General features: G+C 40.6%; 1 protein-coding gene across 1 annotated transcript; it reads left to right on the top strand.

The window, feature by feature from the left end:
• The first annotated feature begins 6,613 nt into the window (after positions 1 to 6,613).
• On the top strand, positions 6,614 to 7,326 carry LOC115507733 (calcium and integrin-binding family member 2-like). The gene is given in 3 exon segments (XM_032592249.1): positions 6,614 to 6,829; positions 6,832 to 6,856; positions 6,859 to 7,326. Coding segments are annotated over 3 exon segments (666 nt in total). The 3' UTR covers positions 7,284 to 7,326.
• The last annotated feature ends 17,654 nt before the right edge of the window (positions 7,327 to 24,980 follow it).

The following is a 24,980-nucleotide window of genomic DNA, read 5'->3' as shown; positions in this document are numbered from 1 at the left end:
GGGCATAAATTAAATCATTGAAGGAGCAACTGTCTTAGGGAAAATTTGTTGCTTTAAAAGTATTAGCCATTAGCAACAGGTGCCCACTTAAATATTTTATGTTCAGTTTTATGGTTGAGTCTCCTCAGTGAGATAAAAAAAATTCCTCTGGAAGGCTTGAGTTTGAGCATTAACTCTGCCGCTTACTAACCCCATGACCTTAACCTTTCTTAGTTTCCTCATCTGTAAAATGGGGAAACCAAGTCCAAGTCTTTCCTGTATCGGTAGTTCCTGGAATATGCACACGAAAGCACCTTGTAGGTTGCTAGGAGTCATACAAACGTAAGGAGTGACTGTATTCAAGGCACAGTGAATAGGAGTCGCAACGCGGGGCGCTCAGCCAGTTCCCACATGATGCATGAGAGGCCATGTGGCCTCTTAACAGCACTCTACAAGCAGGAGGGATCATTGTTCTAGCTCTGTGGCTTAGTTTGTCCACAGGAGTGTCTGTTACATGCTTTTTACAGCCTAGCACTGAAATAGGAGAAATCCAAGCAGATAACGGTATGAGTCAGGGTAGCAGAACCACGATGAGTATTATGGAAGAAGAAATCTATTATAAGAATTAGATCTTGGCAGTGGAAGAGGAGCTGGGGAAGCAAACATTGGGCAGTGGCAGCCGGGAGCTGAAGGGTTGTAGGAAGGTCACTAACTAACCCTGGCATCAGCGAATGAGTCAGAGCTTCCAAGGAAACCCTGGCGCTTGGCACATCCAGTGTCTGGAGTCAGATCAGAAATGGGAGCTGGTAGAGTAGTCATGGCAAGCTGTTGGCTCTTTGTGGCCACTGCCTCTGCAAATTGCAGAGAATTATGTGGTGGTGGGCCTGGGATTGCTGTCAGTCAGCAGGGGCCAGAGAGCTGGAGGGGTGGAGGTGAGGAGAGTGAGGACCAGCCGGAACGTGCTCACACCTGTATCTGTGTCTCACCACCTCTAACCACCTGTGACCTCAGAGCGTAATGGCTGCTGCTTCCTTCTGCCTTCTAAATCTTGTACAAGCTCACCTTTTCTTTAACTTAGAACCATGCAGAGAGGCGCCTGGGTGGCTTAGTCAGTTAAGCGTCTGACTTTGGCTCAGGTCATGATCTCGCGGTTCATGAGTTCGAGCCCCATGTTGGGCTCTGTGCTGACAGCTCGGAGCCTCAAGCCTGCTTCGGATTCTGTGTCTCCCCTTCTCTGTGCCTCACCCCTGCTTGCGCTCTGTCTCTCAAAAATGAATAAACGTTAAAAAAAATTAAAAAAAAAAACAACAAGAACCAAAAGAACCACACAGAAAGGGAGATTTTGGAGAACTTAATCCCCGGCATAAAAAGTTGATAGAACAATCCAGCATGATGTCTGACAACATTTCTGAAGCACATACCGACTGAATAATGAGCTATTTCCTTATCCAAAGGGGACAAGTTATCCATCTCTAAAAGTGAGAAAACAGCACTGTGTTCAAAGACATATTCCGGTCCCAGAATAATAAATTGTAGTCATTTAAACGTCTTGAGAATGCACATGCATATGTAAGAAGTATGTATAAGGCCTTGTTTGTGTTGGTGGACATGCATAAACAATCACAAAATGCAAGCAATTTCCACATGTAACCAAGAGAAGGTCCTAGGACTCTCATTTATACAGTGTGTAGTAAGAGGATTTGGATTGCAGGGAACAGCACTACATGGTAATGCAAGTGGGAAGAGCTGTGCATGTGGGTCCTAGAGAATGTTTCCTCAGTATGTAAACAGAGGATATGGCAGAAAGCGTAAAAAATGTGTTGTTCCTGTACAGTCGATCCTCATTATTTGCAGATTCAATTTTCAAATTCACCACTTGCTGAATCTTATTTGTAAACCCAAATCAATACTCGCAAGACTTTAGTGGTAATTCTCAGCCATGCACGGAGAAGCAGAAAATTTTAGTTACCTGACACACATTCCCAGCTGAGGTCGAAAAAGGCAACGCTCCGCCTTTTTGTTTCAGCTCTTCTACCGTGAATAAGTGTCCTTCTGTGTGTTTTTTTTTTTTTTAATTTTTTGTATTGGTTTTTTTGTTTATTTTTTGAGAGAGAGAGAGCAAGCTGGGGAGGGGCAGAGAGAGAGAGAGGGAGACACGGAATCTGAAACAGGCTCCAGGTTCTAAGCTCTTAGCACAGAGCCTGATCTGGGGGCTCGAACCCACGAACCAAGAGATCATGACCTGAGCCAAAGTCGGACGTTCAACCGACTGAGCCACCCAGGTGCCCGCCTGTGGTTTGTTTAGTAGTACAGTTTTCATATTTTTGTGCTCTGTGTTGGCAATTTTGCTGTTGAAAATGGCCCCCAGGTATAGTGCTGACATGCTGTCTAATGTTCCTATATGTGTGCTTCTGTTTAAAGACACTTTATTTAGTAGGTATTATTGATTCATTAACATTGAACTCATGAAACAGGAGCTTTAAACAGAAGCACACATAAAATAAGGTTACGTTTTGACTGGTTGATGAAAATGTTATAATTAGAGGAACCCAATCCTTTATTACCTCCAGGAGCAAGGTTCAGTATTCATTAACACAGTATTCAAGTATTCATGGCTACTTTATAGAACATAACGCCAGAGATAATGAGAACCAACTGTACATCTTAAAAGGAAGGATGGATTACTTTCGGTCTCTCAGAAAAGGCTAGATGTAATGGTGAAAGGCAGATCTCAATCTGTCACCATTTGGCTGATGCCTGAAATTATATTCTTAGTCCAGTGTTTTGGCAGCTTATTGCAGTGCACATACCTGGGGTGATTGCTCTTTTAACCTTCTCAGCCAATCACACTTTAGTATGAATAAACCTCAGTAATTTTCCTGAGATCAAGAACCTATTTGGGATTGCATATAAAGGAATAGTCATGAAAGAAAAAAAATGTGCTTTAGATACCAAATACATAATGTCCTGGCCTTCACAGAAGAGGCATATTGAGGAAAAGAGAAGAAATATTAGATCTGGGACTGTTCTCTCTCTCTTTTACTTTCCTATTCCCCTTTCCCCACTTCTTTTCTTTGGATGATAGTACCTCAAATCTTGCAATATGCCATATGCTCATTTATCTCTGCGTCTTGCAAAGTTGGCCCCTGATCACTGACCTCTGCTTTCCTACGTCCTTGTCAGCCTCAGAGCTGCTCTTCATCCTTCAGGTCTCAACTTAGATGCCTCCTCATTCAGACTTCTTAGGTTCCCTAGGTCTTCATCAAGTATGACACTCTGTATTCTCGTATAATATCCTTATATGGCGCTGTGTGTTTCTTGTATAATATTCCTCCCATGGGATTAAAATGCTCTGTTTACTCTCGCCCTTCTTTACTGGGCTAAAGTCTTAATGAAGATTTGGGAAAGATTTATCACGTTATCATTGTAAGCGGTAGTCACGTGGAAGAAATAACATATATTGTGGTTGAATATATAACTAGCTAGCATGTCTCTTCAACTTTTGAGTCAGATATAAGAGAAAAATTCCAATATGGGCTTTTCTGACAAGAACCTCTGAATATTAACTGTTCCCATACCTTAAGTCTGTGCATGTTAACTTAAACATCTTAACTGTATTTAGCAGGCAGGTATAGCTCTGTCATGAATGATCACAAAATCTTAGTGGCATACTAACTTAGCGGCATTTATGTTGCTCATGGTTCAGCAGGGGAAGCTGTGCTTTATGCTCTTGTTCTGAGAGTTGGCTGCGGTGAATTCTCCGTGTGGCTCATCGTGGGACTAGAGCTAAATGGTTAGCAGTTATGTAGGACAACTTGGCTCCTGGCAGTGGCAATGCAAGCAAATTTCAAGTCTCTGCTTGTGTCATGTGTACTAATATTCTATTGGTTAAAACAAAGGGGGGGCGTGTAGAACGGGAGCTCTTCTACCCCTCTGGGCAAAGTTGACAAATCCCGCTCTTTTGGAAGAAGGACATAGACAAGATTTTCCAAGCTAATTTTGCTTCAGGTCTTGGGAGAGTGTGAAAGAGGACATCAGATGTTTTGCAGTAGTCTCAGGAATTGCTGGTCCCCGTCCTGCCTGGAAATGTTCAGCACATCCCCTCTCTGGGGAAGTTAAATCTTTCTAAGCAACACCCTTCCAAAGAAGTAGTGTCATTAAATATAAAGACAATGAAGAACTGCTTTACATGATAGACATCACCCTTTAAAAATAGCTCATCAAGCTTTTAATTCTTTTTTTTTTAATTTTTAAATGTTTATTTTTGAGAGAGAGAGAGAAGGAGAGAGAGAGAGGGAGAGAGATCTTGCACTAGCAGGGGAGGGGCACAGAGAGGAGACAGAGAATCTGAAGCAGGCGCCATGCTATCAGTGCAAGGTCTGATGTAGAGCTCAAACTCACAAACCATGAGATCATGACCTGAGCTGAAGTCGGACACTTAACTGACTGAGCCACCCAGGCGCCCCAAGCATTGAATTCTGATGATGACTGGTATCTTATGGAGATGAACAGAAGGTCTCCCCATGGCCATGGTGATGTCAACAGCAGGGCTTTCCAAAGGATTTTTGAGATTGCTGAGGAGATTAATGGCAGTAATGTCCAACAGGGAGATTTCATTCTGTGGGTTTTACTCTATTTTTTTTTTGTTGTTGTTTTTGGTTTTGTTTTTGTTTGGTTTTTATCATTACTGTTTTTTACATTTAAATCTTAAATCCATTTGGAAATTAGTTTTAGATATGGTGTGAGCTAGGGATTCAATTTTGTTTTCTTTAACCTATATAGACAGATGTGCCAGTACCATTTAACAAATACACTATTCTTTTCCTCTTGAATTTGAATGTTGCCTTTATCCTATATTTTAATGTATTTACTGGAATCTATTTCTGGGATTGCTACTTCACTCTGCTGCTTTATTTGCACATTTTGTTTTAATTTTAGAGAGAGAGAGAGAGAGCAGGGGAGAGGGGCAGAGGGAGAGAGAGAGAGAATCTTAAGTAGGCTCCACACTCAGAGTGGAGCCCAATGTGGGGCTTGATCCCATGACCCTGGGATCATGGTCTGAGCTGAAATCAAGAGTTGGGCGTTCAACCAATTGAGCCACCCAGGCACCCCTATTTGAACATTTCTGTGCCAAACTATAGTATTTCGATGGTAGTGGTTTTATAGTATGTTTAATATCTAAGATAAGCCCTCCCAAATATACTGTAATCTTCTCTTTAATAATTTTATTGGATTGGGTGTTTGGACTTACATGGACTTTATATGTACTTAAAAATTCTCGTTGGGATCATAATGAATATTTTACTGAATTATATATTAATTTCAGGAAAATGACTTTTTATGATAGCTAGTGTTTCCATCAAAGAATACCTTACCATTTGTTCAGATATTGTTTTATGCATTCAGTAAGAGTTGGAAAAGAGCCAGGTATGATTTAAGACAGAGAGAAGGCCAGTATGGCTGGAACAGAGAGCCAGGGTTGAAAGGAGATGACCAATCATAACCTAGAGGGCATTCTCACTCTTCAGCATGACTTTATTGAAGATTTATGTGTTGAGGTTAAAGTTTACTTCTCAGAGGATATATATATTTTATCTTCCTTATTTACAAGTCCTCGAAGAAGCCATTCTATATATTTTTTGCTGCAGAAGAAACTCTTGTTTTCATAACTTGTTAAAGCACCTGTTAAAGATTATCAGTGGGTAGAGACAGAAAATAGAATGGTGGCTTCCAGGGACTGAAGAGGGGGTGGGGAATGGGGAGCTTTGCATTTTTTTTAGGTTTATTTTCAGTAGCCTAAAGATTTGTTTATATCACTGTTTAGTACAGATACAAAATGTACAAGTCTTCAAAAGTGATTTATACTAAATAAGAATAAATTCAATCTAAGAAAATGTTAAAAGAAAAAAAAAGGATTCCCATTGCAATGAGAATTCCCATCAGCAATAAGAAATTTCAAAGAGTTCACTGATTTCTGAGAATATATCCATAGATCTCAGTTTAGAAACTCTATTTCTTGTTCCTGCTTTAAGATACACCTTGGAAGGGCACCTGGGTAGCTCAGTGGGTTAAGTCTCAGGTTCTTGATTTCAGCTCAGGTCATGATCTCAGGGTTCATGAAATCGAGTCTGCTTGGGAATCTCTCTGCCCCTTCCCTGCTCATGCTCTGTCTCTCTTTCAAAATACATAAATAAACATGAGAAAATTAAAAAAAAAAGATACATCTTGGAAAAATGGTAAAGCAACAGACACCATTTGTTTTTGGCATCCTCTCACTTCCTTTCTGTGTCCACTACCCCCATACTCTGCCACTCCTTTCCTTATCCTTCAGGTGTCCAGTGTCTCTTTGTGCTCCTTTGATCACTCAACCACCCCCGCCTTCCACCACCAGTTTATTAAGTTATGGTTGACATACAAAAAGCTGTGTGTATTTAATATATACAACTTGAGGAGTTTGGAGATAAGTATATGGCCATGAAAATATCACCACAATCTATGCCATAAACATACCCATAACTTCCAAAAGTTTCCTCTTGTTCCCTTTATTAGTGTGTGTGTGTGTGTGTGTGTGTGTGTGTGTCTGTGATAAGAACCCATAATAGAAGATTTACCCTCTTAGTAAAATTTTAAATATATGCTGCGGTCTTTTAAACTACAGGTGTGGCCGTGGGCCCGCCCCCCCCCCCCATGCTGCGGGGGGGGGGGGCTGCCGGGTGGGTCTGCAGTGGGCGGGGCTCAGGCTCTGGCGCCTGGGCAGCACAAGCACATCACTTCCACGGAGGAGCAGCTGGACTACTACCGGGACTGCACCTTCTTCAGTGAGCAGGACATCCTCACGCTCCACGCGCAATTGCACGCTTCTACCAGCTGGCCCCCAGCCCGTCCCAGTGGACTGTCGGAAAAGCCCCGTCGTCCATGTGCCGATGAGCCTCGTCATCGTGATGCCGGAGCTCCGGGAGGACCCATTCAAGGAAAGGATCGTAGAGGCTTTTACTGAGGATGGCAGGGGGAACCGCACCTTCGGCAACTTTGTGGGTATGTCCTCTGTGCTCTGCGAGTTGGCTCTCCGGGAGCTCAAGGCAAACTATTCCTTCAACACCTACAACTTCGTCTGCAAGGAGGATCTGGAGCGGAAGCTGGCCGGGCTCACCCAGTCGGAGTTGGACGAGGAGGAGGTGATGCTCATGTGCGACAAGATCATCGAGGCCGACCTGGACAAGGATGGTAAACTGGACTTTGTGGGCCTTGAGGACGTGATTGCCAAGGCCTGCGACTTCCTCAGCACCTTCCACATCCGGATCTGAGGACACTGCTGAGGGTGTGGTGGCCCAGAAGCTGACTATCTGGCTCTGCTGCTGTCTACACAAGTGTGACCTCCAAGCTGCCCAGAGGAGGGGCTGTGGCCTCTGGGGTTATTCCCACCAACATTTCCTTGGGCCCTTTCAGCAAAAGATCCTTACCCAGGGAAGGGGGGTGTGAGGAGCAGGGACCTTCCCAGACCCCAGGGCCTCCAAAGGCCTATCTGTCCCCACCCACTCCAGCTCCCCAGACCCCGGTCCTCTCCCTGTCACAAACGGCCCCACTGGGAGGGGAAGGCGGAGACCTCATGGGGCAGGGGATGCCCACGTGTCCAAGGGCTGGGCAGGCATCCCAGTCGCGCAGGGAAAAGTGAAAAATGAAAGAGGACAATGTTTTATGAGCTATGCGGTCTTTCTCTCAAACCCACAGCTGGGCCGCACACCGGTCCGCCAGGTCTCCGTCTCCCCCAACCCTCCCATCGTGAAGCTGTGAGGAGAGCGGGCCAAGGGCTCTGTCCCTGTCCCTAGCTCTGAGTCCTGGGCACCCCTTCTCCTCCACCCTCCCCAAGACCTGGAATTCTCACTGGTGTGTGCTGGCCACACATTTGTGAACTTCTGGTAATAAAGCACTTTCATGTCCCCATAAAACAAAACGGAACAAAAACCACAGGCACTGTACTGCACTGTAGATCTGTAGGACTGTTTCATCTTGTGCACCTGAGACTGTGTCCTTTCACGAATACCTCTGCATTTATCCTTCCCTTGAGCGGCTGCCAACCACCACTCTACTTTCTGCTTCTATGAGTTTGACTAGATTCCTTGCGTAAGGGAGATCATGTATTATTTTTCCTTCTGTGTCTGCCTAATTCACTTATCATATCCTCCAGGTTCATCCATATTCCGGCGGATGGCAAGATTTTCTTCTTTTCAAAGGCTAAATAACATTCCATTGTTTGTATTAGCACATTTTCTTTATCCGTTCACCCATCAGCAGACATTTAGGTTGCTTCTGTATCATGGCTATTGTGAACAATACTTCAGCGAGCATGGGAGTGCAGGTAGCGTTTTGAGATAGGAACCTTATTTCCTTTAATATATACCGGAAGTGGGATTGCTAGATCATATGGTAGTTCTATTTTTAATTTTTTGAGGAATTATTCCATAGCTACTATTCTAATTTACATTCCCAACAGCGTACAAGGGTTCCCTTTCCTCCATATGCTCACCAGTGCTTGTTACATATAAATATTTTTGATAATAGCCACCTTAACAGGTATGAGGTGGTATCTCATTGTCATTTTGATTTGCATTTCCCTGATAATTAGTGATGTTGAGCAGCTTTTCGTATACTGGCCATTTGTATGTATTCTTTTTTTATTTTTTCTTTTTCATTTGTACATATTCTTTGGGGAAATATGTATTTAGTTCCTTTGCCCATTTTAAAATTGGATTTATTTTTCCTGTTGTATTGTAGGCATTTTTAATACATTTTGAATACTAACCCTTTATCAGATATATGGTTTACAAGTATTTTCTCCCATTCTGAAGGTTGCCTTTTCATTTTGTTGATCGGTTTCTTTGCTGTACAGAAAGTTTTTACTTAAATGCAATCACATTTGTTCTTTTTCCTTTTGTTGCCTGTGCTTTTAGGTGTCTGCAATATTGTGATTTATAACAAATATACATTTGGTCATCCAGATGACCAAAATACACATTTCTCATATATTTATTGGCTGTTCAACCACAGTTCCTGGCTCAAAGCTCCCCAAACCCATGGAATTGCCTAAGTAATGATGGCAACAAGAGTTCTTTTGTAATGTTAACGAGGTGACCTTTGGACTGCACCTCAGGATGGGGCATCCCCTTGACCTCCTAAGTGGGGAGAGGGCCTGGAGGTTTAATTGATAGCCAGTGGCCAGTGATTCAATCAATTGTGCCTATGTAATGAAACCTCCATAAAACCCAGAAGGATGGGATTTGGAGAGCTTCCAGGTTGGTGAATGTGTGGATAATGGGGAGCATGGCACACCTGGAGAGGGCATGGAAGCTCCATGCTCTTTCCCCATACCTTTCCCTATGGATCTCTTCCATCTGACTATTTCCGAGCTATACCCTTTTAGAGTAAACCAGTAATCTAGTAACTAAAATGTTTCTCTGAGTTCTGTGAGCCAGTGTAACAAATTAGTTAAATCTGAGGATGGGGAGTCGGGTCATAGGGTTCATAACCAGTTGTTCAGGAGTACAGGTGACAACCTAGACTTGCAGTTGGCATCCTCAGTTGGAGGGGGTCATTGGAACCTTCGATCTATAGCCAGTTGGTCAGAAGCACAGGCAATAACCTGGGCTTGCGACTGGCATCTGAAGTCGATTTTGTAGGACTGAGCCCCTGACCTGTGGGACTCGGTGCCACCTCTGGAGAGATTGTGTCAGAATTGTGTTGAATGGTAGGACACGCAGCTGATGTCCAAAGAATTGTTTGCTTTTGTGGGGGATATCACCTCACACACACTGGAATTGGGTGTCAGAATCCCTTTAGTATCCTATCTGAATCATTGCCAAGGCCAATGTCAAGAAGCTTTTCCCCTATATTTTCTTCTAGTTTTATGGTTTCAGGTCTTATGTTTGAATCTTTAATTCATTTTAAGTTGATTTTTGCATATGCATATGGCTTAAGGGTACAATTTCATTCTTTTGCATTTGGATATCCAGTTTTCCCAAATACCATTTATTGAAGAGACTATTCTTCTATGTGTTCTTGGCACCCTTGTCTAAAATCAGTTGATCATATATGCATGGGTTTATTTCTGGACTCTCCATATCCTGTTTCATTGGTTTATGTGTTTTTCTGCCCATACTGTTTCTGATTACTGTTGCTTTGAAATATTTTGAAATGAGGAAGTGTGATGCCTTCAGCTTTGTTCTTCTTTCTCAAGATTGCTTTGAATATTTGGGGTCTTTTGTGGTTTCATATGAATTTTTGTATTGTGTTTTCTGTTACTGTGAAAAATGCCATTGAGATTTGGATAGGGATTGCATTGAATCTATAGATCAGTGTGGGTAGTGTGGACATTTTAACAGTATTAATTTTTTCCTCAATCCATGAACACGAGATGTCTTTCCATTTATTTCTGTCTGCTTTAAATCCTTTCATTATTATTTTAAAGTTTTTAGTGGACAAGTCTTTCATCTCCTTGATTATTTGTAAATATTTTATTCTTCTTAGTGCCATTATAAATGAGATTGTTTTTTTATTTCCTTTTTGAATTATTAGTTGCTAGCATATGGAAATACAGCTGATTTTGTATCTTACAATTTTGCTGAATTTGTTTATTAGTCTTCACAGGGTTTTTTGGGTATAGCTTTGATAATTTTTGTTTGAGAGGCAGGCTAGCATTGAGGAAAGAACATGTGCTATGAGTTAGAAAGCCCTGAGTTTGAATCTTACTTTGAATTTACATATGATTCTAGGACCTGGAGTCATTAATTAACCTCTCTAAGGCTTGGTTTCATTATTCATGATACGGGGATGCTCCTTTTACCTACTTTTCTATTACATAGTGTTGTTTTGATGATTACATGAGATAATGAAATTGAAAACATCAGAACAGGGCCTGCCATTTCTAAAGCATGTGATGTGATCAGTAAATGGTATTCCCACCCCCTTTCCTGCTCAGTCTCACCTAGACCTGGCTTCCCCTAAAGACTTGGACCATTAATTTATCTCTCCTCTCCTCATTTCCAGTTCAGCTCCCAGCAAAAATGCAGTTTCTTCAGTGCACCTGATCTTAACCACTTGTTTGTTAAAAGTGATCTGGACTAAACTAAAACACAACAAGAGGAAAGGGACATACATTGTTTGCTAAACTGCTTGTTATGGTTGTTGCATATTAAAATAAGATGCTTATGGGGTGCCTGGGTGGCTCAGTTGGTTGAGTGTCTGATTCTTGATTTTGGTTCCGGTCATGATCCCAGGATCATGAGATCAAGCCCTGTGTCAGGCTCTGCATTAAGCATGGAGTCTGCTTAAGATGCTCTCTTTCCCTCTGCCCTCTCTCTAAAATTAAAAAAAAAAAAAAAGATGCTTGTTAGCTGACTCTATCTGTAATCGCAGGTGTAATGTAAATAGCTCTTACAAAAGGATAACTTCTCAGTTTTCAGAGCTTCTCCTGTGTTTGCAGTTTCTTAAAAATAATAAGCCTAAAATAATCCTTATGCCAAGGAAACATATTTTGGGGTAGCAAATTCTGCTCCCCTACAGGTGGTTACTACAAGGTTAGTAAATAATAAGTGACATAAAATGAATCTAAAAACATTAGGTAGCTGGATATTTGATGGGAAGAGGAAGCTTGGAGCAAATTCACTGAGAGAGGGAAATGAGTCTTGTATCAGAAGAACAGGAGAAGAGTGAGGAGGAGACAGGAGGTCTGTAGCTGCCTCCATTGGTCAGGAGAAGTGAGAATGTTTCTGTGAGGACTAAGAGGTGATAATGCAGTTGGGAAGAAAGGGCTTATAACACTCATGGCTCTGTCATGCCCTTCATGGCTCCTGCTTATCTTTTTGAGACAAAAGCATATGCCTCCTTCTTTAACTTGTTCTAGGCCTCCAGAGTGTTCAGAGGGCAATTTGCTACCTTTCAGCTCCCTACTTCGAGAAGTCTTTCCTCATGATACACTCAGCTCAAGGGTTAATGGGACTATATTTTGGAGAGGAGATTTCCCAAATTTCACAGGACTGAGAACCCCTTTCTGTCTGATTTTCAGTACCCCATTTAGGTGAAAATGGATAAAATTAAACATTTAGCAGGCTTATTTCAGTTGCTGAGAAATGAGAGAAGTACTTTTCTTAGAATCAACAATAATTCAAAATGGAATAATTACATAATGTGTTTTGAAGAATATGGTGCTAGATAAGTGGTTTTGCCATTACCAGACCTTATCACTCACATATAAATACGGAAAATAGCAGTGAGCAAAGGGGCAAATGTCAATTTAGAGGAAGATGTTTTTGCTTCCATAATGGGTCCTTTCTCCTTGGTGGAATTTACTACAAGCACATCTCTCTGACTGAAAAAAACACACAAATCTATTGCTTCTTGGTCATCCATTCAGTGATGACGCAAAGTCATCCTTGGAAACTTCCAAAATAGGGGATGACCATAGACCTCCTGTCCATGGGCCTTTCCATATATACTTTCATTTTCTAACTTTCATTAAGAATCTGGAACCAATGATTTTGAAGGTTTTAAGAACAATCACATTTTTGGCTATGTACTTTATAATCTTTATGTGAATTATTTTTTTCGTCAATGATGTGACATTTTATTATTAGTATTTACTTCCAGTAATAGTTACAAAATTTCTGGGAACTTTTCAATTTCTTCCATATAAAAGATGAAAGTGAAGAGGCTAGGAAGACATATTTTTTATTTTTCTATTTTCTTGGAGTTTTATCATCTGAAGGTAATTGTACTGAACTCGAATCATTAAATATTAAATTTCTCTACTAACTATGTGCAGGATAATGTGGTGGAATTTGAGAGAATTTAATAGAAATATAGATAATATGTCCTCTGGTCTAAGCTAATCACTGTTAGATCAGAAATCCATAAAACAAGATACTAAAATACCAACTTTCCTCTTGAAAAAATATATTTCACTCATTTAATCTTTTTTTTTTTTTTAATTTTTTTTTTCAAAGTTTATTTATTTTTGGGACAGAGAGAGACAGAGCATGAACGGGGGAGGGGCAGAGAGAGAGGGAGACACAGAATTGGAAACAGGCTCCAGGCTCTGAGCCATCAGCCCAGAGCCTGATGCGGGGCTCGAACTCAGGGACCGCGAGATCGTGACCTGGCTGAAGTCGGACGCTTAACCGACTGCGCCACCCAGGCGCCCCTCACTCATTTAATCTTAACAGTAACTTTATGAGGTAGGGTTATTATCATCCCATTTTATAAATGAGAGGCCTCAAGAGGCTAAAGTCGATAGTGGCAGAGCTGGGATTTGTTGGGGAGGAAGAATTTCCTCTGCCCTTCAAGATCCTTCTAGCTGAACTTAGAATCAAATTAATATGCAACAGATTAACAGGAAAAAATGAAATTTAATAGCATAAGTACAGGAATCCATATAGACATGAAAATTCCAAAGACAGTCAAGTAACTTGAGGCTTATATGTGCTCAGGAGAGGGGTAGAGACCTGAGGATACAAAAGAAAGACCATTAGTGGGAAGGTGAAAAGAGTATTTGGAAAACCGAGTTGCCCTATTTTACAGATAAGTTTCTTAGATAAAGAGGAATCTCTGTTAATAGCTCTCTTCTGGTCCCTGCAGGCAGTTGAGAGGGAGATAAAGACCTTTCCCCGAATCTGCTGGGTTTGGATTGCTTTTAACTCAAAATAATGCTCAGGCCAAAGTGGCTGGTCTTGGGGTGAGTTGGCCTTGGTTCCTACAGATTCAAATCCAGGCAGTGTTCTCTACTGTCTAAACTTTTTACCACTCTGCAACACTCTCTCACTAAAAGAGGCAAAATCCAAAACAACAATGACAACAACAAAGAAGATAGTAACTGAGATTTAATCAGTGTTTTGTTCTGGGGTGGGTTAGGAATCAGTACACTTTCAAATGAATTTCATGTTCTATAGAATGTTAATGTAAGGGGAAACCAAAAACATCATCTAGTATAGTTCTACCACTGCTGGGTGAATAGTTCAACTTGACAGCAAATTTGGAGCATTGCTTCCACAAGTAAATGGACATTTCTAGTGGTAGACTAAGACTGCTTGCATTTCCTGAGAGCAACTTGAAAATTCATAGAGTTATTTTCATACGGGCCAGGGGAAGAAGCAACCCTGCTAAACAAATTTAAAAGGTGAATAGAAGTTTTTCGACCTCAGCACTACTGACATTCTGACTCAATCATTGTTTGCTGTGGGGAGGGTCCTGTGCATTGTAGGATATTAGCAGCATCCCTGGTCTCTACCCAGTAGATGTCAGTAGCACCTCCATTCCTTGTGACAACCAAAAATGTCTCCAGACTTTGCCAAGTGTCCCCTGGGGGGCAAAATTGGCTGTTGAGAACCACTGGGCTAATAAGAGACAAAAATAAAATTGCCTCATGATTATATGCTTGTTGCTCCTCCCATTAAAATCCCTGTAAAAGCCCTCTTCTTTGCCTCCTGGGCTCCTGTTAAGACTCTCAGCTTCTCTCTTATAAGACTCTTTTCATCTCTTCTCTGTTCTTCCTTTTCCCAGGCCCCCTACCACCTCCTCTTAGAGGATATCCAGAAACTCTGATTTTCTCTTTTTTTCTTTTTTTAATGTTTATTTCTGAGAGGGAGAGAAACAGAGTGCAGTGGGGGAAGGGCAGAGAGAGAGGGAGACACAGAATCCAAAGCAGGCTCCAGGCTCCAAGCTGTCAGCACAGAGCCCGAAGTGGGGCTTGAACCCACGAACTGCAAGATCATGACCTGAGCCGAAGTCCGACGCTTAACCGACTAAGCCACCCAGGCGCCCCGACTCTGATTTTCTCTTAATTTATTGTGCAGAGCAGTTCAGCTGTTTTTTAGAAGTCCAGGAAGTTGGGGCACTGTGTGTATAGGGGGATGGGGAGGTAGGTAGGGATGTGTGGTTGTGGGGTGGATGTGTAATCTTCAATTCAAAATACCTCAAGTTGTCTCCCCAAAGAGCTGTATGTATTAGAAAGCAATCATGCCAGTCCTCCAGTAGAAGCCCCTGTGATTGTTAGAAGTTTTAAATAGGAAATCTTCCCCTACCACCTTTTCTTTATCCCTACCCATGGGGATTATGGAAAATGAGAGGGTAAATTACAGAGCCAGGGGCCCAATGCTCTGATTTTAGAGGAGTTGTCTATAAATACTATACATAATCAATTAAAACTTTCGCCTCTTATTGATAAAATGTGTATATCAACCCGACATGAAGGGATGCAAACTTTCTAAAGTACAAGTAAATAGATTATAATTAGTCAAATAAAATCATATTAAATATACTCTTATGTACTGATGTACAGAATACAGTTTTATGATCCCACCTTATTTTGATTTCTGCCAATAAGAAGAAAAAAATTTGGGGGCACCTGGGTGGCTCAATCAGTTGAGCATCCAACTTCAGCTCAGGTTATGATTTCACAATTCATGGGTTTGAGCCCCACATCAGGCTCTGTGCTGACAGCTCAGAGGCTGGAGCCTGCTTCAGATTCTGTCTCCTACTCTCTCTGATCCTCTCCTGCTTGCTCTCTCTCTGTATCCCTCTGTCTCTCCCTCAAAAATAAACAAGCATTTTATAAAAAAGAAAAAAAAAGAAGGAAAGAAAAAAAATTTACAAGTATGTGGAATTAAAATTGACAGGCATTTTTGAGGAAGGTCTTTTTTTTCTTAAGAACTTTTTGAGAAATTGTTGAGAGATGTTGGTTTTAGGTACCCTTTTTGTTGCATTAGAAATTTCTTTGTCAGTGGCATAAACATTGTAGAAAAAACATCTTTGGTCATGCTGTAGTCTAAAAACCAGGAAAACATTCTGTTTCTTAAGCTTCCATGTAAATAATAGTAATTTTATCTACTAATAGATAATTCATCAGACTTGCCTTAAAATGTACAAACTGTCCTCTATTTTTCATGGACTTTTGCATCCTCTGATTCTTATTTTTGTCCTTTGAGGTAAAAAAATAACTCACAGAAATGGCTGTCAAAGTCCAGGCTAGTACACTATGCTGATCTTTACTTTGACTATCTTTAGTAAAAAGTCTTTCTGATTTTAATTGCACCACCTGTTCCTTTTCTTTTAACAGTGGATTTCAACCATCATAAAAATGCTATTTGTTTGTTTACTGCCTACCCATTTTAAAGGATTTTTGCAATGTCTGAACTGCATGTTTAGCCATAAGAGAAAAACACACTGGTATTTGTCTCTGTAAAAATGTATGTATAAATGTGTGTGTACATTGTTATTTTGTAATGCTAGCTTTGTTTTGACTTTACCAGTCTGAGATACAAACAATAACAGTTCAGAGTCTTTACCCAAAGTATAACATTTGGGTTCATACCTCCCAGGAAGTCTACTGTCCCCATACCCCCACTCTCAAACTTTTCAAAGACAAAATTAAAAATTTCTGTTTATCAAAAGAACGCCCTAATTAAAGTTTTTAAAGACAAAATTAAATTGGTTAGATAATTGCTACACATACAATGCATAAAGCATTAGTATCCTGTATATATGAAGAACTTCTGCATATCAGTAAGAAAAAGACAAGTAACTCAGTGGAAAAATTGGTAGCTAACGCAAATGGGTATTTTACAGAAAAAGAAACATGTATGGTCAATAACCAAAGAGATGTTCAACTTCATAACAATTGGAGTGATGAAAATCAGGGCTAGTGTTCATTATTTTGAACTTTATATATCACAGATATGTATGATAAAATGACTTAACACACATTTATAACAAAGGAAGAATAAACATAATATTCAAAATTATGTTTATTTAGAGAGGAGGCAGAATTATGGAATTGGGGAGGAATGCATATTCATATTGGTTGCATATTGGATGTAAGTTATTTGTAATGTTCTAGGTTTTTGGCTTGTTGATGGGTTCATTGTGCTTATTATAGTATTTTAAAAAATAGATTATAGCCAGTTAGCTAGCTAGCAAGCTAGCAAGCTATACTTGGGCTATAGATGTTGCTGGATTATAAGTCAAGGAGAGTGATTCCAATTCTGAGCAACTGAGGTTCTTTAAAAAGTGAGTTGGGCTGGGTAGTAAACCTTTGTTAAAGACATTTCAAAAACTTGAAGTGGTAGAGGGCTTGCAGCTACGGGAACTAATATTAGGGTGGGGAAGGTTATGCTACAATAACAAACCTCTAATTCTCAAATCCCAGTGATCTGCTGTAAGAAAGGTTTATTCCTCATATCCACAATTTGCTCATTGTAGAGATCCAGGGACCCAAGTTGATGGAGGCTATACTATCTAAAATACTCTGACTCCTTGATTGTCACAGAAGGGGGAGAAAATGCTGGAAAGTCTCAAACATGTAATTAAATCCTATAGTTTGAAAGTGACCCATGTAATTTATGCTCCCAGATTATGATTACAACAAATGTTAGGACTTTGACCAACTGCCCAGAAGGAGAGAAGAAATATATTTATGTAAGCACTAGAAGTCTTTAACAGAGCTGATTTCAATAGAGACAGAATGGCAATGATTTCATGTCTAGATGACAAAGTATGACAGACTGAGGTAGGAGTTTTAAAGTTTTGATGCCCATGCAACACATCTCCAGGGATTCCCAGGAATACTTGGGCTAGGCATTGAAATGAGGAAGATGCAGATTTTATACCGACCGCTAGAAACAGGGATCAGAAAATTGAGGATTATTATTAACGTGAACACATTTGAATCAGAGGCAAGTAAAACTCAGGGAAACACCTGTTACATACAGAATGTTTCAATTCATATGGATGCAAGCGTTTCCTTTGGCTCCCATTTCTCTCATCGTGCCCCAGGAACAATGTTAGATTGGGGCTGCCTTCGAAGTCACCAGAGTATGTGTACAATCCTTCAAACTTTTAGGGGGCTAATTGAAGGGATGCTGAGAATTCAGTGTAAAATCAGGACTCCTTTATCTTGCTCATTTTCTTTTCTTCAAGAATCCTCTGACATTTTTGCAATTGTGATACTACAAATATTCTTAGAGTTGGACATGTTATAAAGTGTATTCTGGCACTAGGCTCCCACCATCAAAATCTGCTGTGGAAAATATTTGTTTGGCTTCTCCCTGGGTGTACTGCTGTAGAAGTCTCATTCATCACTTCTCTCCCTGCCTCTTTGGCAACTGGCTCCTGGGCAGAGTATAAGCTATGCTTATATGTGAGCCAACTCAGAACATAGACAATAAAATGGATTCCTCAGTATTGATGACCTCATGTGAGTTCTGCAGCCTAACACCCTGGAATCATCCCAATGCAGGCCAGCCTTTTTTTCTCTCTCTGTTCCTACAGACTCTGGGATTCTTTTTTTATTGCTGCCAAAGCATATTCTACATTGAGAAGTCTGCAGGGTGGGATGCCATCTCCGAGATCTCTTCCAGGAAAACACAATAATGTAATTGCCACTTAAAGACTATACAGAAAATCACTTCAGGAAAAGAGACCAGGGATAAAGAAAAGAAGTATTGGGAAGTTTCTAGAATTGATGTTACATTTGTCAGTTTTCATTAGGAGAAACAGAACTACTAGGAAATTTGGTATATATAAAATCTCCTTGTGTGTGTATACCCACACACAGATACAGAGAGACAGACACACACACACACACACACACACACACACACACACACACCCTCCTATATATATTTAAGGGCTTTATTACAGAGATGTGATTTGACACAACTGTGGAAGCTGGTTAAGCAGTCTTTGTAAGGCTACTGTTATTAGATCTGATGCTAAAATTTGAAGTCTGCAGGGCAAGCATTCAGGAAGGGAGAATGGATGTAAGTTTGGGCTGAAACCCCACCGGACAGAAACCCATGTCAGTTCTCGTTGCCCCTGACCTCGTTGTTAGTGTGGGTATACTGCAGAAGCCAGGGTGTTTCATCATGCAGCTAAACACACACCTGGATCATAAGTTAGAGAAGCAGAAAGAAGACCCTAGGGGAAGGTGAGCAGCTGTAGCCAATCAGCTGGCCAGAGACAACCTGTGTGAGCTACAAAATGGCTACTGCTTCTCTTCTGCTCTGGAATTCATGAGTTTCTCCCATGGCCCACCTTAAGGAACATACAGGGAAGGAAAATGTAGAAATGTAGTTCAACCTAGCCAGGTTGATATATTACAGTGCCACCACAAATGAATCCCCTGATATGAAATCTCTGGTTTTATTGATTAAAGATACCAGAAGCAACCCTGCCCTCAGGTTCTCTTTCATTCTCCCTGGAAGACCTCAGAAAACATCTTTGAGCTTCTGGACCACCTATACTTTTTTGTTTACAGGACTGTACTTTCAAGCATGAAAGATTAGTTAGAACTACACAATAGGGTCTTCCTATACTTAGAACTGGTGACTTTCTTCTATTTGACCTCCTGCCACACATAAACAAGACAATGTTAACTTCATATTAGTTTAACATCTGTTGTGCTCAGTTATGTGCCAGGCACTGTGCTGGGTGCTTCAGGAAACAATGATGAACCAGGCCCTTGAGGAACACACTGTGTAGTGGCGGAAATAGACGCATAAATAGAAAGTCATGCAGTATGGTCAATGCCAAGGTAAAGGAATGCAGGGTGTGCTGTGGGAGTAAGGGAAAGGGCAATCTTGGGTTTGAGATGTGGATCTTAAAGAATGAGTTTCTTTGCCAGGCAAAGAAAAGTGCAATGTGCATAGCAGGCCAAGAGACGTCATAAGCAAAGGCCCTGAGGGTTGAATCAATAGATTCTTGATGGAAATTCTTAGAAATTAAAGTATCATGAGCATAGAGTGGATAATAGGGAGTGGCAGAAAATAAGCCAAGTCATGGTTACTGCATTTGCTATTCTAAGGAGCTTGAACATCATTGTTTGGAGACACTGAAGTGTTGTACCTGGATGTTCAACAGAAAATCCTAATATAATAGTGTAAACAGGAAAACAATTGTGAGAAGTTGGAGGAGAGTCTATAAAGTTTCCTCCAGACTGAGAAAACACTTTCAGACCAGAAAACAAAGGAAGCCGCTCCATACCATTTACACAGAGTTGTATTCAGGGTAACTTACTAACGAGGGATTGAGCAAACTATGCAGGCAGCACACAGCTATTCTCTGCCCCCATTTCCCACCCAATATGGACCTTAATCCCCAGCTTTTATGGAGTGAGGGGCATGGTAGTGAGGTCACAGAGTAGTTCTCTGCAGTGGCACCATCTGTGCACCAGAGGCTCTCTACTAGTCATCTGAAGTGGGGCCTTCTGTGCACCACTTTAGGGAAGATCGGAACAAGCCTTCCCACATTCTGGTCAGGGCATACATTAACCTCCATGGGGCCTGGAACATGTAACCCCAAGGAAGGTCATTTCACATCCATGAATAAGAGAGAGACAACATTGTCAGCACTCCTTCAGGAGCTCATTGGTTTTCTGCAACAAAAAATTTGAAGGTGGGAAACCTGGGTATGGTATGGCCACAGAACCATGTTAACCTTGATTTGGGCTTTTTCTGTTTCCTTGCTCTGAAAACCTTAGTGTCATCCCCACTGTCCTAGGATGGCTGTTGCTACACCTCCAAGATTCATGTCCATATTCATATTTATATCCTCATGGCTTCTGGCTCTACCTCATTGGCCATAACTTTGTTGCATGGCCTCACCTAGCTGCTGGGGCACTTGCACATGGGATCTCTCTGGACCCCTAATACTTACCTACACTCTCTTTCTCTTGCTGCACCATATCCTTTACCTTGAAGTGAAAGCCTTATGTGACTTCTTTGTGGAGTTTGATGAATCTTTTCAAGTATGTGAAGTTCTTACCGTGGCCAGAAAGCCTCCACGATCTTGCTGCCTGGTACCTCTCTGACTCCATTTCCTTCAACTTCATCTCCCTTTCTCATTCTGCTCTAGTCCCCTTGGCACTCTGTGCTGGATCATACCCAGAAGGCTCCACACTTATGTCTTGGTATTTTGTTTCTTTTGTCTAGAACTCTCTTAGGTATCTATAGGGCTCCGTCCTATCCTCCTGAAAAGTCATAAAGACCTTTCCAGACTATACCTTCCTTTCTAAAATGTAATCATGCCCCTGTTGCTTTTGATTCCTTTGACTACCCCCCACCCCACCCCAGCTCCCCACACTAGAATGTAAAATGCACAAGAGAAGAGATTTTGTTTTTATACCTGGAATGGTGTCTGACACAAAATAGATGCTTAATAAGTGATTGAGAAGGAATAACCAAATAAAGAGGGAGGTGGAGGTCCAGCTGGGAACGGAGGGCACACAGCCCATTTGTTACCTGGGAAAAATTTCAAAAGAAAAGCAGGAATTAGGAGCTACTGGAGTTGGGTACAAAGGAAATGTAACATGAGCCAGGAAGGGGAGGAGGTAGTTCAAAAGCATGAGTATTGAATGTCCTCCAGGAGAAAGCTTAGATCAGTAAACAAAATTTTATGTTGATGTTGAATATAAGCTGAGAGGTTGAATAGACTCCTGATTGGGGTTTTCTAGGGTTTACCAAACATCTCAGTGTATTTTTTTTTTTTTAGTTTATTTATTTTGAGAAAGAGCATGAACTGAGGTGGGGCAGAAAGAGAGGGAGAGAGAATCCCAAGCAGGCTCCACCCTTCCAGAGCAGAGCCCAATATGGGACTTGAACTCACAAACTATGGGGTCATGACCTGAACTAAAACCAGAGTCAGCCACTTAATCAACTGAGCCACCCAGGTGCCCCTCAGTGTATTTCTAATTAACCTGAAATGTTGCTAATGATGTGTGTATGTGTTCCATTGACTTTTTTGGAACATTAGATAAGAATTTGGTCTTTCCTTTAACATAACCCCTATCCATGTAGGTTGAAAATTGATTCTGTAATTTGTAATGAAGCTTGTGTTGAAAATATAGACAGAGAAACTTAGATCAACGCAGATCACTGTGTTTCTTGTTATTCACAAAGGGACACCTTCATATCTTCTACTAGGAGAGGTCTGTGTGTGTGTGTGTGTGTGTGTGTGTGTTTAAGCTCGCGGTGAGAAAAAACAGAGGGGAGGAATATATTGAAAATGAAGAGAATAAAATATAGAAAAGCATATAAAATAAGTATATTCTTGCAGATAAAAGTTAACACCTTTATAGAAGGGAGATTTTTTTTTCCACTTTAAAATATCAGATTCATTTCGACAAGACAGAATCGATGCATGACTATAAAATAGTTTATCTCCAGTTTTCCAGAACTCTTAAGGTGACCTGATAAAGTCAGATAGGAAATCAAAGAGGTTGAAATAATTTCCAGCAAATATTAGGCGTCTCTTGGGATGTTTTGTTCTGTTTTGCTTGGGAATAAATAGTGTTTTGTTTTGTTGGTTTCTTTTTTTTCTTTTTTGCTTCTTTGCTTGTTAATTTACACTTATTTGTCTTTAAATTGATGATATATGCACATGATAGAACATTCAAAATGTACAGAATAGAATAAAAAAGTAGACTCCTTACCACAGTCCTCCCACTCTCCACCTACACCCAGTCCCCCCCCCCCCCCACCCAGAGACAACCTTGATTACCCAGTATGCATGCTTTACTGAACCTTGCTTTTTTCACTTAATTATTTATTTTGGAGATAATTCCATATCAGAACATATAGACTTAGGTCTTCCTTTTAAGAACTGCATAGTGTGTGTGTGTAGGGGGGGAAAGAATTGCATAGTGGGATTATGAATTTTAATAGGAAAGGTACTTCTTTCTTCACCTAAGGAAGAGATTAATGCTTAGCTTAATGACGATGCAATTATTGATATAAGGAATTAAGATCTCACAGGGAGAGTTTTTTAACTGAGTGAACTTCTTGGGAGCCTTCCAAACTCTTCTAGAAATAGCCAGATAAAATACAGGACATCCACCTGGTTAAATTTGAATTTCACATAAACATGTAAGAATGTGTCATGCAGGGGTGCCTGGGTGGCTCAGTTGGTTAAGCATCCAACTCTTGACACTGGCTCAGGTCATGATCTCACAGTCATGAGATCAAGTCTCTTGTCGGACTCTGTGCTGAGCATAGAGCCTGCTTAGCATTCTTTCTCCCTCTGTCTCTGACCCTCCCTTGCATGTTCTTTCTCAAAATAAATACACTTAAAAAAAAGAATGTGTCATGCAATATTTGGGAAATACATAAAAATATTTGCATGAAATTCAGTTGGAAATATTTTTACTCAGCAGTGGTTCATTGTTTATCTGAAATTTAAACATAACTTGGGGCACCTGGGTGGCTCAGTCGGTTGAGCGTCCGACTTTGGCTCAGGTCATGATCTCGCTGTCTGTGAGTTCCAGCCCTGCATCAGGCTCTGTGCTGACAGCTCAGAGCCTGGAGCCTGCTTCAGATTGTAATTAAGCCAAGTTAAATGTCTTATTGGAAAATTAAATATCGACCTTGTAGATTTCATATTTTGTTTTCTTATAAAGTCCTTTGGGGAACTAAAAGTCAGTACAGTGTGATTCAGAATGAACCACATATAGTTTGTTTTCCTCAGACTCAAATAGATGCACAATCTTCTCTAATGTCACCAGCTCTGATTTCTTACTTTATTGTTGCTCATGGGTATTCTCCCAAGACATCCCCCACACTAATGTGCTGTTCCTTCTCATCTAAATCTAATAACACCCTAGTGATTCCATCCAACTTGGAAGTAGTGACTATTCTGCAGTTGAGAAATGTCTTCTGGAAAGAATTTGGAGCTCAGGTATATACTTGTTCTTGGCTTCTATGTCTACTGATGGGAATTTATTTCTCTTCATATTAATAAAAATAATATCCCAAGGATCATGGAAAGTATTGTCTAACTTTGAAAGGCACCACATTTTGAAGAAAAGTAGTCTTTCAAAATTTTTATTTCCTGTTTTAAACAAAAATGGTGTGCACTACTTGGCCACTGCGAGTCCCCAGAGATTGGAGTGTTATTCTATCCGTATCAGTGTTTCCTTGTAGCATTAAAATGCAAGGAGTTAATGATTGCATGCTTAAGTATTGGAGGGAAATGTAATGGTGTCAGTTTCCCTTGAAATGAAACGAATCAAAAAAGGAAATAGGATAGATTGATGGGTGGATGATATGTACTGAAGCAAATAGAGTATAATATTAATGGTAAAATCTAGATGGTAGGTATTCACTGTAATATCCTTTCAACATTTTGTATGTTTGAAATTTTTCATAATTAAATGTTGAGGAACAAAATTCAAGCAGTGTGTTCTAAAGGACTAGAGAGACTGGTATACTTAAAGGTGTGTTTATACTCTAGGAAAGGAAAAATATATTTTCCTCTACCCTTCTAGATTCTTGGCCAAGACTCCCTATAATAAAAGATATCAACAGGAGAAAAACAGAAATTTAATAACATGTATAACTCCTGTATACATGGGAGATATCCAGGAAAACAGAGTAACTCCCTGAAATGTCCCACGCCTTCATCACGTTAAGTATCATCTTCAGTTAAAAACAAGGGTAGGGGGGCAATTATAGGAGATAATCAGGCAAAGCACAGGAAGCTAGGGTAAGAGTGTTATGCAGATTAAGTCTATGTCTTCTCAATTGATAAGAATTTCTGGAACTTTAGAGTCCTCTTTTTCTTCTTGGTACAGAGAGGGAGACCCCCTTACAAATGGAGATTTCCTTCATAAAAGTAAATGTCTCTTACAAAAGGATAACTTCTACTCAGTTTTCAGAGCTTCTCCTGTCTCTACTGTTTCTTAAAAATAATTAACCTAAAATAATCCTTATGCCAAAGAGACATGTTTTGGGGTGGCAAATTCAGCTCCCCTTCAATATAGAGTCATCTTGGGCCAGCTACTTCACCTCTCTGTGCCTTGGTTTCTTAATCTGTAAAAGCCTACTGCATAAGGTCATGGATTCTGTGAGACAATCTGCATAAAACACCATAGTGCCAAGTTCATGATGTTCAGCTAATGTTAGCTGCTGTGAAGATGATGAAGATGGAAATGTTGGTCTATGAGATGCATCATGGCCCAAAAGGAA

This window comes from Lynx canadensis, chromosome X, assembly GCF_007474595.2.
Source record: "Lynx canadensis isolate LIC74 chromosome X, mLynCan4.pri.v2, whole genome shotgun sequence".
Taxonomy (NCBI): Eukaryota; Metazoa; Chordata; class Mammalia; order Carnivora; family Felidae; genus Lynx; species Lynx canadensis.
The sequence above is the reverse complement of the archived record's forward strand: the minus strand, read 5'-3'. Positions and strand labels throughout refer to the sequence as shown.